The sequence below is a fragment of the Oryctolagus cuniculus genome, chromosome 18 (genome assembly GCF_051225735.1).
Source record: "Oryctolagus cuniculus isolate XC-2025 breed Fujian yellow rabbit chromosome 18, ASM5122573v1, whole genome shotgun sequence".
Taxonomy (NCBI): Eukaryota; Metazoa; Chordata; class Mammalia; order Lagomorpha; family Leporidae; genus Oryctolagus; species Oryctolagus cuniculus.
In genome coordinates this window covers 70,544,767-70,560,615 of record NC_142884.1, presented here as the reverse complement: position 1 = coordinate 70,560,615, position 15,849 = coordinate 70,544,767, and the positions used below count along the sequence as shown (strand labels likewise).

The 15,849-nt window shown below is 44.1% G+C and overlaps 1 protein-coding gene across 14 annotated transcripts in view; it reads right to left on the bottom strand.

Moving 5' to 3' along the window:
- The window catches only part of WWOX (WW domain containing oxidoreductase), a 1,024,395-nt gene that overhangs the window by 925,928 nt on the left and 82,618 nt on the right, over window positions 1-15,849 (bottom strand). For 8 of the 14 annotated variants that reach the window (XM_089320578.1, XM_089320572.1, XM_070062786.2 and 5 more), the window contains exon 6: window positions 8,736-8,885. The exons of 5 other annotated variants lie outside the window; for them this stretch is intronic. In XM_089320578.1, the coding sequence (XP_089176704.1) occupies window positions 8,736-8,885 (150 nt within the window). Of the gene's footprint in view, window positions 1-8,735; window positions 8,886-13,578; window positions 13,665-15,849 lie in introns of all 14 variants that reach the window. One more of the 14 variants, XM_089320579.1, reaches the window with a different exon arrangement.

The following is a 15,849-nucleotide window of genomic DNA, read 5'->3' as shown; positions in this document are numbered from 1 at the left end:
TCCCATGTTCTGGATGCATAGCCATCACTAAACAACAAGGAACCTGAACGTGAAAATGCACAACCCCGGAGTCAGTCTTGAAGTAGCTGCCTTGACAGATTGAACAGGGCAAAGCCCCCTAAGGTACCTGCCACAAGAGAGAACAGGCAGCCTGGGCCTGGAGTACACACACCTGAACGCAACAGCTCTCCGACCACTGCCAGGATGGTGGAGCTCCTTGGCTAATAGACTACCGATACAGGCAAGAGCGGTGGAAACCGCCGTTTTACTCCATGGTAACTACCAATCTGCCATGAAAATAAAAGGGCATGGAAGACTCAAGTAGAAGGAAAAGAGACCACCAGTGCAGGGAGGGGTGAAGATGTGACACGACCTTGTTAGGTGCCTACATGTGGTTAAACACATGGGGCCCGTTTTCCAAGTCCGCTTCTGCCAAGGACTCTGCAGCACAGCCCTGGGCGAGTGGTTTAGCTCCTCTCGCTGTCGGTCTCAAATGCACTGCCATTTCCCACATTGGTCAGATGGAGTCAGTGACATGCCTGTCACAGGGTGATTAAAGGATTAAATCAAAATACGCCAGTGGACATTTGGCTTGTGACGCAGACTCAATATACTCCTTCTCATCTCCACTTTGTGCTTGCGCTGGATGTTAGGAGAACGCAGAGCTCTCCTCAGCGGCTTGGGTTCAGAGACACTTCCCAGGAGGATGGGGCCAGTGTTTCCTTTTGTTTTGTTTTTTTTTTTTTTTATTAGAAAATTTATTTAATCAGTATAAATTTCGAAAGTATAACTTTTGGATTATAGCAGATTTCCCCCCATAGCCACCCTCCCACCCGCAAAGCACCCCATCGCCTACTCCCTCTCCCATCCCATTCTTCATCAAGATTCATTTTCAATTATCTTTATATACAGAAGATCAGCTTAGTATATACTAAGTGAAGATTTCAACAGATTGCACCCGCACAGACACACGAAGTATAAAGTACTGGTTGAAGACTAGTTTTACCATTAATTCGCACAGTACAACACATTAAGGACAGAGATCCTACATGGGGAGTACACAGTGATTCCTGTTGTTGATCTAACAATTGACACTCTTATTTATGACGTCAGTAACCACCTGAGGCTCTTGTCATGAGCTGCCAAGGCTAAGGAAGCCTCTTGAGTTCACAAACTCCGAACTTATTCAGACAAGGCCATAATCAAAGTATAAGTTCTCTCCTCCCTTCAGAGAAAGGTTTCATGGTGGTGTTTATTAAGCGCGGATTAAAACTAAGTTCAAAGTGTGTGGAAAACAGCTTTTAAATCCCCAAAGATTCTATGTCAAACTAAATATACACATCAAGATTCGGGTTGTGATGCAGTAAGTTAAGCCTCTGCCTGCAAGTCCAGCATCCCATTGCAGCACTGGTTCGAGTCCTGACTGCTCCACTTTCTATCCAGCTCCCTGCTAATAAACCTGAGAAAGCAGTGGAAGATGGCCGAAGTACTTGGACTTCTGCTCCCACATGGAAGACCTGGATGAAGTTTTTGGCTCCTGGCTTCAGCTTGGCATAGCTTTGGGCATTTGCAGCCCTCTGGGGAATAAAGATCTTTTTCTGGGCCAGCGCTGTGGCCCTTTGGAGTATGACTTAGGGGTATGATACCAACTGTCTGCTTTTAATGCTACCCTTTGATTCAATAATTCCATTTCTGTAAATTTATCTTAATCAGAGAAAACTCTAGCATCCAAAATTAATTACGGGCCAGTGCTGTGGCCTAGCAGGTAAACCCGCTGCCTGCCATGCCAGCAACCCATATGGGCACCGGTTCGTATCTCGACTGTTCCACTTCCTGTTTAGCTCTTGGCTCTGGCCTGGGAAAGCAATGGAAGATGGCCCAAGTCCTTGGGCCCCTGCACTCATGTGGGAGACCCGGAAGTAGCTCCTGGCTCCTGGCTTGGGATCAGTTTAGCTCTGGCCGTTGCGGCCAATTGGAGGGTGAAACAGTGAATGGAAGACCTCCCTCCCTCCCTCCATCTGTCTCTGCCTCTCCTCCGCTCTGTGTGTAAATCTGACTTTCAAATAAATAATCTTAAAAAAAAAAAAAAGATCTTTCTCTCTTCTGTCTTTAGAATAAAAATTTTTAAATTAAATCAATCAGTAATTGGCTGAATTTTAAAAATCATTTCAAATATATTACACCGGATTATTGGATGGGGGCACTAATTCATGGCATCATCCACAAGTACGCTTATACTGAAGCTGAGGGTAAGATCCTATTAGGAATTATGGCATAAGGGAATGTAAGAGGACTTTGGGGTCAGAGGTCCCTGAATTTGGGTCCTGGCTCTGTTGGCTGAGTGACCCACGCTGAATTTCCTGATCACTGTGAGTCTTGGTTTTGTTTCTATAAAATGGAGGTCATGCAGAAGTGCCAACAGTGGCACAGTAACGAAGCTCAAGTGTGGATAAGATGCCTGGCACTGGGCTGGCCCTCAACTCACACTCACTGCTATTCTGTGCAATGCAATATCACCTTCTCCTTATGCTCAAAGCTGCAGTTTGAGAGTGACTTCTCTTCCATGCAGGAAGGATTTCACCAGGAAGCAAGATCAGAATCACATTTTGCTCTCACTGAAAATGTTCGAATCAGGCAGCAGTCAGTGGGGGTGATAAAATTGCCTTGTAGTTCTTACTATGACTTTTGTCCAAAATGATCAGACAGTACATTAAATCATTAGCAGAAACTTTGCTGCCTGCTGATTTTACAATGCAGGCAATGAAATTCATTGCAGAAGCAAAATAGGGCCAATAATATAATTACAGCGCTCTGCGTATGCAGTCAGAGCTAATGCTATTATTTGACATTGCAAGGCTCTGCCTCTCCCCAGAGTCTCGCTGGAGACAAGGTTTGCCCTAATTGGTTCCAAAGCACAGCCTCCCCACTACAATCTTTCCTCAGGACCAGTAACGTTAATTTCCACACGACTGTAAATAGTATTTGCAAACAATACAAACATGGTAATAAGAGGCTAGGTGGGTAATTAATGTGGTTACAAAGTAGCTTATTTGCATTTTTATTTAAAAACAGCCTTCTTTAAAAAGCAGCTCAGATTTCTCTTCGCAAAAGGAGCCTTGGTTAAAGAGCACAGCAGTAATTACTCTCTTTAGGGGTTCTTTTATATGTCCTTCAGGGAATTAGAATGAAAAGATAAGCAGAATTATAAAGGAAATCATGTAAAATATGAAATGTACTATAAACACTTAGTAGTGTATTTACCATAAGGTAGGCTCACCTTCTTCATTAATGGAGTATTTCAACCAGCTTACAGTACACTCAAATTAATTGTAGATATGGCTAAAAGGTATAATCACCTAGTTAAACTTTTTTTTTCTCTTAAAAGGTATGTTATTTCAGGATTTGATATCCCCTCCCAGGAAATTCTATGTGTCCATCTCCTGCAAAAAGTGCCCCCAAGAGGAAAAGGGTTCAAGGTGGATCCTCCCAGGGTGTCGGAGACCATCCATCTATCTTCTCTAAACTTGGATCTTGCATTCGTGGGCTCAAGAAATGGAAGTGGAGAAACAAATTTTAAAATCCATTTGGCACAGATGCCAGTCTTCCTCGTCTGTTTCTCTGTCTGGACACGTGGACATTTTCTGAAGACAGCCATGCTGTCAGGCCTAGTGGCAGCTGGGACTAAATTCACCACTGAATTGGAGAGCTGTGAGCTGGGCGGGAAAATGCCAACGGGAGTCAGGTGCCTCCATCTGCAGGCACTGCAAAGTGTCACACAGGGCAAGAATGCCCACACCAACTCCTCCAAGAGCAGAGAAGACTACGGCCCGAACAGTCCAAGAGTGCGGTTCTGCAGATGTAAGTGCCACCAAGGTCCAGGGCACTGGGGTATGGAACAGCACAAGGCGCCCGGAGAACAGCACTGACAGAAGGCCTGGCGGGACCGTGGTGAGTGCAGGGCACGAAAGGTGTCACAGATACAACTGTCAGCCAGCTCACAGATGCACTCACTCCTTCAGTGAATATTTACCAAGCACATGGTATTGTGCCAAATGGTGTGCTACCCAGGACAACCCTTCCATCCCAGAGAGGCAGGCAAACAACAAGCAGTGGCACCCACGGGAAAATTACAGAAAATGTGATCGTGTAGTAAGAGCTAAGAATAAAATAAAGAATAGAGGAGCTCTAAAATGCTCGGGAGTGAGAAGGGTTGGTAGTCAAAGCAGGCAAGAGCAATACCCAAAGGAGCTGGGGGGGAGGAGGTGGGACACAGAGCCAGGCAGGCAGGGCGGGCAGTTCTCCTGGCCCAGACAGCAGCAGCTGCTACTAATTCTGAGCTAATTATTGCCATGACTTCCAGTATTTTTAAAAGGCACTAGAAATGTGAATTCTTGACTGAGATTTTATTTTTTTTAAGAAGTAAAACAAACCCAAAACAAAAAAACAGAAACAAAAACATACCACTTGCTAATCAGACCGGTCCTGCGAAGTCCCCTGACTCATAGCAGACATTACATTGTTTAGAAATAAGTTAAACTCCACTTTTCAAAGGTGTGTCTTTGCTGATTCACCCAACCCTCCCAAACACACACACAAACACACAAATCCCAAATTGGTTTTGGCTCCATCTGCCTCTCCTTGCGTAAGCATTCACACTGACATTCCCATATGGTGTTGATACTTTCTCATTCCCAGCCCCTAGCATTCCCGAAACATCCAGAGCATGCTTTTCATGGATATCTCGTGGCACAGCAACCATAGAAGACCGGATCTACAAAGGACAAGCTGCTTGGTATTGTTTTGAAAATCCTCACCGGGTGAAAGTTATTTATAATTTAGATAGAATTCAGAGGCTGTAATGATGTTTTAAATATGATTTCAAAATACTTGAGAATGGCAGGAGAGCAATGAAGTGGAAGAGAAGGATAATAAGTTTATGACATTCAAGTAAATATATCCAGAAAACTGGGTCATTTATAGCAGAACTGCAATCTTTTCCGTTAAAATATGCAAACGACAGTATGAAAAATGGTTTGTGATTTTAAAGAAATATAGCACTACAAATGTCAGCGTGAGAGAACTCAATAACACTTAATGAAACTTTGGATTTCAAATTAATTCCTGATTGACTGCGGCATCTAGAGGGAAACAGCCTCGATTAGAGACGTCTGTGCTAGGCTGTAAATCCAGAGGCTCTATGGAGGCTGCCATCTCCTGCTCCGCCGCTTTTACTAGGTCGCCAGGTGACAAGTCACTACAGGAACTACTGGTCTGAGTTTCAAAGTAAGAGATTTTGCCTAAGCATGTGTGTCTTCATTTCTTTTCCTTTCCTGAAAAACTGTTTAATGTCTTTATTAGTGATTTTTGCCTATATGGCTGGTAATCAAAGAACAAACACATTTGCAAACCAATATTTTACTGAGAACCAATGACCTGTATGAAGGTGACCATCTCTGACTGTTCTTTGATCCCTTTCTGCTTTGGCCACGCTGTCCAGTGAGTGGAATGCACATTTCCCCCAGACTCACCCCAGACTCAGGTTGCTTTGGGCCTGCGATCTGACACGATGACTGGACTATGAAGCAGACAGGAACTGCCTCAATTTCTGAACAAAACCCCCTTTGGACTTCGGCCTGCTGAAGGCCCTGGTGACTTCTGCTGCAGCCTGGGTCCTGAATGTGGAGGCATGAGAATCTGAGCTCGGGAAAGGCCAGCTCAGACTGCAGAGCCACAGCCACCCAAGTGTGATGGGCAAACAGAACACACTGGTTTTTTTAAGCCCCTGAACCTCTGGGATTGCTTGTTACTGCAACAAAAGCTGACAGATGCAGCAAAAGCTTGCCAGGGAACCAGCAAGATTTTCAACACACAATATAAGCCCTGGCTTTGTCTTACATAAAAGTTATATAATCCTAACAGTCAACTATCACAGCTCTAGACCTAAAACAAGTAAATCATCACCAAATGAACAGAAGCTTGTTTTTATAGTTACTGTCACAAAATGGACAAGAAAGAAAGAATAGGAACCATCATCTGTAATAAGAGCTTCCGAGTAACGGTCACCAGTAAGACAACAAGAACAGAAACTGGAAACGAGACACATCACGAAGTACTTTCTGTACGCCTGCCAGTACCCTAAGTGTGCTGTCTACACTCACAGATCTTCGGGGTATTGGTCCCCCTTTTATCTCCCCTATGTATGAAGAAACAGAAACAGAGACATTAACCATCTTGTCAAGGAAAAAAGGACTGCCTTGCTTGCTCATTCTCCATGTAATTCTGAGTTACTCCTCATAACATTTTAGTATTCTCTGTGTGTCACACTTTCATTATCAAAAAAACTTATTAACTAAAAAATATTTCAATTTCAGGCAGCCCATCAATCCTCAGGAAAGTTACTTCTATGATCAAATGTCCTATAAATTTCGAGAACCATGATAATGATTATTCCAGTTCATCCCCTGCATAGCTGTGCTCTCATTCTACAAAGCCATCCTCAAAGTCTCCCTTGGAGAAGAATCTCTTCCAAGGATCAAGAACCTGCCCTGCTCTAAATCCCCACCTGTAACCTCCCCATGTGGGAAATCAATGTTAATGCCTCTGAACTGGAGCTATGAAACAGCAACCACACACAGGAAGGGAAGGAAAAAAAGATCAAAACTCATAAAAAGGAATTAACATATGCACATGGAGTGATACATACAATATGTACAAAACAGATATCCAAGGTTTTTAGAATGCAATCTCTTGAAATGTTAGGACCACAATGATACATTTTTGGAGCATTTTGCTTCAAGCCCAAATACACAGATTGGAAGCTCACTATGATGACACTCTCTATTGGCAGATATTTGCTTTTCTCCCTTCCTTATCTGTGGTCCAAGGACTACGCTGACGGTTTCCAAGGCAGAAGGTGGGTTGCTCTAATACACAGGATTCAGCTGCCTTCCAGCCTGTACTCTGTTCACCAGGCTGTGCCAGCAACAGAAGCTGCAGGCCACAGCGAAGGAACCATGTGGCTAATGGCCCTGGCCTTAGCAGGCTCCAGGTCCTCTGTGATGGCTGATGATATAGTCCTAATCACTAAGGTGGGAAAGGGGTCTATAAAATGTACTTCATTTTGTGTTTTTGTCTTAAAGGGGAACAGAGAATGAAACAAGCAACCTTAAAGCTGATACTCTCCATTAGTCCATGGGCAGTTAAGACCAGAAATGCCAGACAAAAGCAAAGGTCCTTGACAGATCTTCTGGGTCCCAAAGAATCACCAACAAGTAGGGTTTGGGAGGACAGCGTAAAGGGAACTAAAGTCCAGTGAACCCATGACATGGATGGCTGTCCTTCCAGCATACCCCCTTCATTGGTCAGGTGCACAACACCAATCAGGCAGTGTCATCTTAGAAATTATGCACCTGGCCCAAACTGGACTTCCACTTAGCAACGGAGCTCAGATTCAAACCGAGTGTTTTTGACTCCAGGATCCAGTACGGTGTCCACTGTCATGCCAGTAAGACTACAGTCAGCCCATGAAAGGTACAGGACTTGAGCCACATCACTAGGTATAGACCTGACTCACCCTGCCCCAAACATGTTTGTACAACAGAACTGACTGGAATGGAGATGAGCTGTAGCTGGGACAAAAGGGGAGACATTGAGAGCATGAACTGCCACCAGGAATGCTCTCCAGAGAGCTAAGAGTAGGCAGGTGTATCAGACAGGACCAAAGTGGTCCCAAGTAATAGAAACCCAGCTCGAACGAGCATCAACAAAAAAGGAGAGGGGGAGGACAAAGGAGGAGAGAAAGAGAGATAAAGGAGGGAGAGAGGGGAGGTAAAGACAGAAACAAAGAGATCTTACAACTTCTGCTTCACTCCCCGAGATGCCCACAGGCCTGGGACTAGGTCAGGCCAAAGCTGGGACCTGGGAACTCAACCCAGGTCTCCCAGTTGCAGGGCAGGAACCCAGTCACTTGAGCCATTACTGTTGCCTCCCAGGGTCTGCATGAGGAGAAACTAGAGTTAAGAGTCAAAGCCAGGAATGGATCTCAGGCAATCTGATTTAGGATGCCACAGTCTTAACTGCTAGGCTAAATGTCCCCCTTAGTCCCACATTTGTCTACCTCCTTGTAGCAGGAAACATGGCTACTGGCAGCCATATAAACATTCCAGCTCCCAGTCCTGGAGATTAGAAATGGCATCTCCCAAAAGCCCATCAAGGCATTAGTCATTTTAGATGGGGTCTATTATGGACCATCACACCGTAACTAGTTCATGCAACTATCACTACCACCCCCCTTCACTTCAGTATTACCCAAGAAGGAACTGTTAATAACAAAGGTAGACAGAGGGGTGTACAAACAGCTGCCACAAATAGGGAATAGGAGTTTCCTCAAAAAGTTCATGGAGGTGCCAGCACGTGGCTCACTTAGTTAATCCTCTGCCTATGGCGCCGGCATCCCATATGGGCGCCGGTTCTAGTCCCAGCTGCTCCTCTTCCAGTCCAGCTCTCTGCTGTGGCCCGGGAAGGCAATGGAGGATGGCCCAAGTGCTTGGGCTCCTGCACCCGAATGGGAGACCAGGAAGAAGCACATGGCTCCTGGCTTCAGATCAGATCGGCGCTGCACCGGCCGTGGCAGCCATTTGGGGAGTGAACAAATGGAAGGAAGACCTTTGTCTCTGTCTCTCTCTCACTGTGTATAACTTTACCTCTCAAATTTTTTAAAAAATTAAAAAAAAGACCTTGAGCCCCTGCACCTGCATGGGAGACCCGGAAGAAGCTCCTGCTCCTGGCTTCGGATTGGCGCAGTTCCAACTATTGCAGCCATTTGAAAAGTGAAACAGCAGATGGAAGACCTCTTTCTCTCTCACTCTCTCTGTCTGTAACTCTGCCTGTCAAATAAACAAACAAATCTTAAAAGGGGGGGGGGGATTAATGAACATATTGATTTTGGGGGGTGAACCAACGGAAGAAAGACCTTTCTCTCTGTCAAATAAAAAAAAATCACCAGAAAAGATTTAAAAAAAAGTTCATGAAAATGCAATTAGTAAGATAGTACACATTTTCCAAGAACTTTTTAGACCCAGTATGGCTCTCTAGTAACTGCTCAACTTGTTGTCTTTCTCCAAATAAGGACTTAAGGGTTACTGTCCCAACTGCATATGCCCTATGTGTAGCCCTGCTTGCAATATGCTCTGAATATGCACAAATAAGCCAACATTATTGCAAAGACACATAGACTTTCGTTCCCCAGCTTGCACCAACAGGAGGCAGTGACAATCTCCATGTTACATCACCAGAACAGCAGAAGTGCTGATGTCTACCAAGAAGCAAACCCCCAATGAGTCCTGGGAGACCACCACTGCATGGGTGAGCTGGAGCCCTGAAGATTGTGTCCATTAACTTGTCATAACTTGCCCCTTCCCACCACCCGCAGAACTTACCTATTCCTGTTGGAAGAAGCCAAGCTTCCTCCTCTTTCTGACTTGGCTCAGTCCTAAACCTCCATCTTACAACTCCACACTGCACACCAACAGTGTCTTCTCAATCCCAGTGCAGGTCAAACACCAGCTTCAACAGGAAGGTCAGGTACTCTGATGATTACCTTATCTCTGCCTACCCCTTCTAAATTTTGCCTTCTCGGCCAGTCCCCGTCCTCCCCATCATTCTTCAACAGTTACAGCAGAAAATCACCTAATCCTTACTAATCTCTTCTGTTAACCAAGCTCAGAGTGAAAACAGAAGATATGTCATACGTTGTCAGACAGCAGTTCACTTTCTCCTGTGGTCCCAAGGGAAATCACTTACATGGCTTCAGAAGTCCTATCCTCTCCCCCACTCATATTCATTAAGGATCTTAACTACACATCTGCCACTGCCCTCAATCTCCCATTGTATACTATATCATAAAGGGACCATAGTTTGGTGTCTGCTCTACAAGTAATACTTCTTGTTTCTTCTAATACTAACCAGCTCAACACTCCCAAATAACGACCCTAATATCCTGGGATGTTTCTTTTTCATCTGTTTACTTACTTATTTGAAAAGCATAGAGACAGGGAGATGGAGATTAAGACAGAAAAAGATTTTCAATTAACTGTTTCATTTCACTCTCCAAATGCCCACAACAGCTAGTACTGGGCCATGCTAAAGCCAGAAACCAGGAACTCAACATGGTTTTCCCATGCAGGTGGCAGGGACCCAACTTCCATTTCAAAATTGTCTGTCTGTCTATGAAAGGCACAGGGAAAGACTTTGATCCATTGGTTCACTCCTCAAATTCCTGAAGTTGCCAGAGCTGTGCCAGGCTGAAATCAACAGTCAGGAATTTCATCCAGGTCTCACAAGGGAATAGCAAGGACCCAAGTATTTAAGCCATCACCTGCTGCCTTCCAGGCTGCACATTAGCAAGAAAAAAAGATTCAAAGGAGAGGCAGGTGGCTGGCATAGTGGCGGAACTGGTTTAGCCATCACCTGCAACAACAGAATCTCATATGGAAGCCACTTCCAGTTCTGGCTGCTCCACTTCTGATTCCACTCAGGTGCTAGGGAAACCAACAGAGATGGCCCAAATGCTTGGGCCCCTGTACCCACATGAGAGACCTGGCTCCTGCCTTCAGAGTAGCCCAGCTCTGGCCATTACAGCCATTTGGGGAATACACCAGCAAATGGAAGATATCTCTCTCTCAGGGAATGCACCAACAAACGAAGATCAATCTCAATCTCTTAAATAAATAAATAAATCTGAAAAAAAAAAAAAAGCTGTGGGGTTTGAACTTTGGCACTCTGATATGGGATATAAGTGGTGGCTTAACCACTGTGCCACAACACCCACCCAAGGATTCAACTTTTTTTTTTTTTTTGAGAGGCAGACAGAGAGAGAGAGAGAGAGAGAGAGAGAAAGGTCTTCCTTCTGTTGGTTCACCCCCCCAAATGGCTGCCACGGCCGGTGCGCTGAGCCAATCTGAAGCCAGGAGCCAAGTGCTTCCTCCTGGTCTCCCATGTGGGTGCAGGGCCCAAGCACTTGGGCCATCCTCCACTGCCTTCCCGGGCCACAGCAGAGAGCTGGACTGGAAGAGGAGCAACCAGGACAGAATCCGGTGCCCTAACCAGGACAGGAACCCAGGGTGCCAGAGGATTAGCCAAATGGGCCCGGTGCCAGCCGGATTCAACTTCTTGAGCCACGACCTGCTGCCTCCTGGCGCACAGATTAGCATAAACTTGGAATCAGAAGCAGAAGCTATGACTCAAATCCAGGCACTCTGATCTAGCATGAGGGCATTCCAAAGGGCATCCTAACTGCTGTACCAAAAGCCACCCTTTATCCTGGGATTTTTTCTAATAAAGCCTTATTATCTCCATCTATAAACTGAAAACCTTGTTTTTTCCAAGTGAAGCAAGTGAAGTATGTACAGATGAAAGCTCTTTTCTCCACTTTGATCATCTTAACTGTATTGATGTAATATACACTGACAACTGCTGAATTCCATGGGAAACAGCTAGTAGGAAAATCATACAAAGTACTTTTGAATCAACTGAGTAAAAAAAGAACACACATTCCTAAGTTCTCATAAACATGCTGAGAAATTACAATGCATCAAGTGGTGTTACATTAAATTCTTGGAATGCACCAATAATAGAAATGGAAACCTTAGAAGGTCTTAATGCCAAATACCCACTGCATCACTGCTATCCTCACACGTCACCCACATCCACCATGCAATCTGGTTAAATCCAGTCATTTACATTATAGAAAACTGAAGACAGAGGGGAAAAAATGGAACAAGAAAGGCAATTACAAAAATTCATCTAATTTCCACATGTTGTTTCGTTTTCTGATTTGGTTCTACATGATTTATTACAGTGATTTAGAATTTCTTTCCACCTCAAATCAGAAAGCTAACTGAGACTGGGAAATCCAAACTCATTCATCACTCAACCAATAAGATCCACACATTGAAATGTACCCATTCACTGAACACACACTAAAGCCAGGTTCTGTGTCTAGATGGTTGATCTATTTTCATTGTCATGACAACAGAGTCATGTGAATAAAAACCAACCTTCTGGAATGTCAGCTGTTTGCCTCATGCAGCATTCAAATTCTGGATGTTTGAATATCAAAACAACAAAAAATGTGACAGGCATCATCATTCTCGGTCTCTGCAGTTCACATTGTAGTAACTGAGACTCAAAATATTAGGCCTGCGGCTGGTGTAGTGGGCTAAACCTCTCCCTGCAGTGTCCGCATCCCATAGGCACCAGTTCATGTCCAGGCTGTTCCTCTTCCAACCCAGCTCTCTACTTATGGCTTGGGAGCAGTGGAAGATGGCCCAAGTGCTTGGGTCCCTGCACACATGTAGGAGACCCATACGAAGCTCCTGGCTTCTGGCTTCAGATCGGCTCAACTCCAACCATTCTGGCCATTTAGGGGGTAAACCAGTGGATGAAATCCTCTATCTGTAACTCCGCCTCTCAAATCAATCAATAAATAAAATCTTTAAAAAAAATTAGGCCTTTTTGGCCTTTAACACTTGAGATTCTAGGGGCTATGTATTTTGTGCTCCAAAGTACTTATTTTAGGCCGGTGCCGCTACTCAATAGGCTAATCCTCCACCTGCAACGCTGGCACCCTGGGTTCTAGTCCCGGTCGGGGACTAGAACCGGATTCTGTCCCGGTTGCCCCTCTTCCAGTCCAGCTCTCTGCTGTGGCCCAGGAGAGCAGTGGAGGATGGCCCAAGTTCTTGGGCCCTGTACCCGCATGGGAGACCAGGAGAAGCACCTGGCTCCTGGCTTCAGATCAGCAAGATGGGCCAGCCGCAGCGCACCGGCCACAGCGGCCATTGGAGGGTGAACCAATGGAAAAGGAAGACCTTTCTCTCTGTCTCTCTCACTCTCACTGTCCACTCTGCCTGTCAAAAATAAAAAAAAAAAAATACTTGTTTTAATTTTAGTTTGTTAGTTTTGAAGTTTTCCAAATTTGCAACAGATCCCCAGGTCAAAATTAAGAGTTACACATAAGGTTCTGTTCTTTGGGAGGCTAAGGAAACAAGCATGCTCCTAGACTCACAAAACGTACAACACGCCATGTTTGTACATGACCTGTGCAAGTGGAAACACAGCTATCCAGTTTGTTCACAAAAATGTAAAGGAAGAAATGCCACATGTGTATCTAGGCATTGTTTAAAAGCGATATGGGAAAACAAAGGCTGTGGAGGAAACAGATCACACAGGGCACAGGCTCCTGGGCTGCTGAGTCAAAAAAAAAAAAAAAAAAAATAGGAACAGGTGTTTCTTGTAGCCTTCTGGGATGCAGGATGATGGAGAACTATCCTCCACGTGAACAGTAAGAAATGCAAATAACTCCTAAAACACCATTCTAAATATCCACAGAAACACATAGCTAGTTATTTTTGTTGTTCTAAGAAGCTCTCCTATAGGAAAGATTATTTATTTATTATTTCTAACATTTCCATAAGTTATTTCTGACTGTGTTCTTGGGACTTTTTTTTCCATTCTAAAACATCTGGGTATTGGATACAGTGAAAATTTCACAGAACACTTGATCAGGATTGCACAAGTTACCTGTTGAAGGGGAGAATATTCCTTTCTTCTGTAGAATTCTGAGAAAATAACTGTCTTCTAATGTGATTTGATCCATTCTTCCTCGGCTTAAGTCAAGATAAAGGAAGACAGAGAGATGTGGGTCCTCAGAGTTGAAGAAAAAGATTCTGTGTTCTTTTCTTTATCATGTCAAGACACCAATTTCTACTGTGCAATTCCATACCTCTGGCCAAACTACCCTGTGCCCTACAAAGACTGAGTCCCATGAGCACCGTCTCCTCCTTCCGTCTTCCTGGTACCTCTTGCAAGACCAACATAGTTCAACACAGTGTGAAGGGTGGGATAGACGGGCACACGGACAGACTGAGGAGCTAAAAGCATCTTTTGTTTCTAACATGTCTACCAGCTTTATCCTCATTAACAGCCCCGGGTAGAGAGAAAGTGTTCCTTGGAGGTAAGGGACATTTCTGTATCCTGCTTAGGATGGTGGTTACCCCAATGCCTGTAAGTGATAACACTACATATGACTATACACAAACACAGTATCCCTGCCAATGAATACAAGTAAAAAGTGGTGAAATTTGAATAAAACCTGAAGTTAAGACCATTATGCCAATGTCAACCACAATTGATGTGATTGTTACAATAAGGTAACATACTACATCATCACTAGGGAAGCTGGGTGAAAGGTACCCAGAATTCTCCACACTATTCTTTGCAACATCTATGAGAATGTAAAATTAAATTTAAATAAAGGTTTATAAAAAGATTCATGTAAACAAGAAAATTACAACCAAAAGATATAAATTGTCCAGCTGAACTCTGAGATGCAGCAAAAAGGATTTAACACAATGGTAATGAATTATATTTTCCTTTACAACGCTTACCCCCTCACCAGGGCTGTTCAGTGGAAATGCTGTGAGTTACATGTATAACTTTACATTTTCTAGTACTCTTGTCAAGAAAAAGTACTAACAGGTAACACTAATTCTATAAAAATTTTACTTAACCCAGTGTATCTAATATAGTATCATTTCAGCATGGAATCAAATTGTTGAGAAAGCAGCTTACGTTTTTTATACAAGTCTTTAAAACTTGGCAGGTGTTCTGTTTACACTTACAGTGTCTGTTTACCTTGACCAGCTATCTCTGAAGCATTCATTTGGCACAGGAGGCCAGTGGCTACCACAGCAGACAGCACAACTCTGGATACCACCTCCAGGTTGCTGTGAAAAAGTCACTTTGAGCTATCTTCCTAAAGATAGCTTATTTCCTTTCTAAGCATGACAACATTCACCAGTTAAGGAAGATATATCTTGGGGCTGGTGCTGTGGCACAGCAGGTTAATGCCCTGGCCTGAAGCGCTGGCATCCCATATAGGCACCGGTTCAAGACCCAGCTGCTCTACTTCCAATCCAGCTCTCTGCTGTAGCCTAGGAAAGCAGTAGAAGATGGCCCAACTCCTTGGGCCCCTGCATCCCATATGGGAGACCTGGAAGAAGCTCCTGGCTCCTGGCTTCACATCAGCACAGTTCCAGCCATTGCGGCCAATTGGGGAGTGAACCATCAGATAGAAGACCTCTCTCTCTCTCTGCCTCTCCTCGTTCCATGTAACTCTTTCAAATAAATAAATAAATCTTAAAAAAAAAAAAAAAAAAAAAGGAAGATACATCTCAAAAGGAAGTCAGTCTTCACAATGAGCTTCTGGATGCAAACTTCAAAAAAAAGAGTCAAAATCACAGTTCAACTTTTATGTGGCTTTGAAAATTTTATGCATTGTTAAATACTCCTGCAAATCCTTCCTAAAAATCAAAATACAGTTCTATGACTGTCAAATAGTTTGGGTATGGAGGACACAAAGTTCTTGGGTGCCTGTCCTACTCCCTTGATTCCATGTTGCACTCAAAATAGAGCATCAACTAAGTAACACAAAAAGATATCAAGTGGCCTTAGAGTAAGCCTTTGGGGTTATTCTCCCATAGTTTTAGTTTCTGCCTCCTTCACACACAAGTTGCCACCTCCTTCAAGTTGGACATTGTTATGAGACTCACTCTGGCTAATGAAATGTGGGCAGAAGCGGCAGGTGTTGCTTCTGTGCAGAAGCTTGAAGATCTAGGGCACAGGTCAACACGCTTCCCTCTGCCTTGGTGACTGCAACATCCCAGAGGTTCAGAGAGATCCTCACACAACAAAACCTTCCAAGCAACTCAAGACAGAGATGCAGTCTGAGCGAGAAGGGACCCTTTGTCATTGTAAACCCCGGAGAGTTTGAGGTTGGTTGTTATTCCAGCG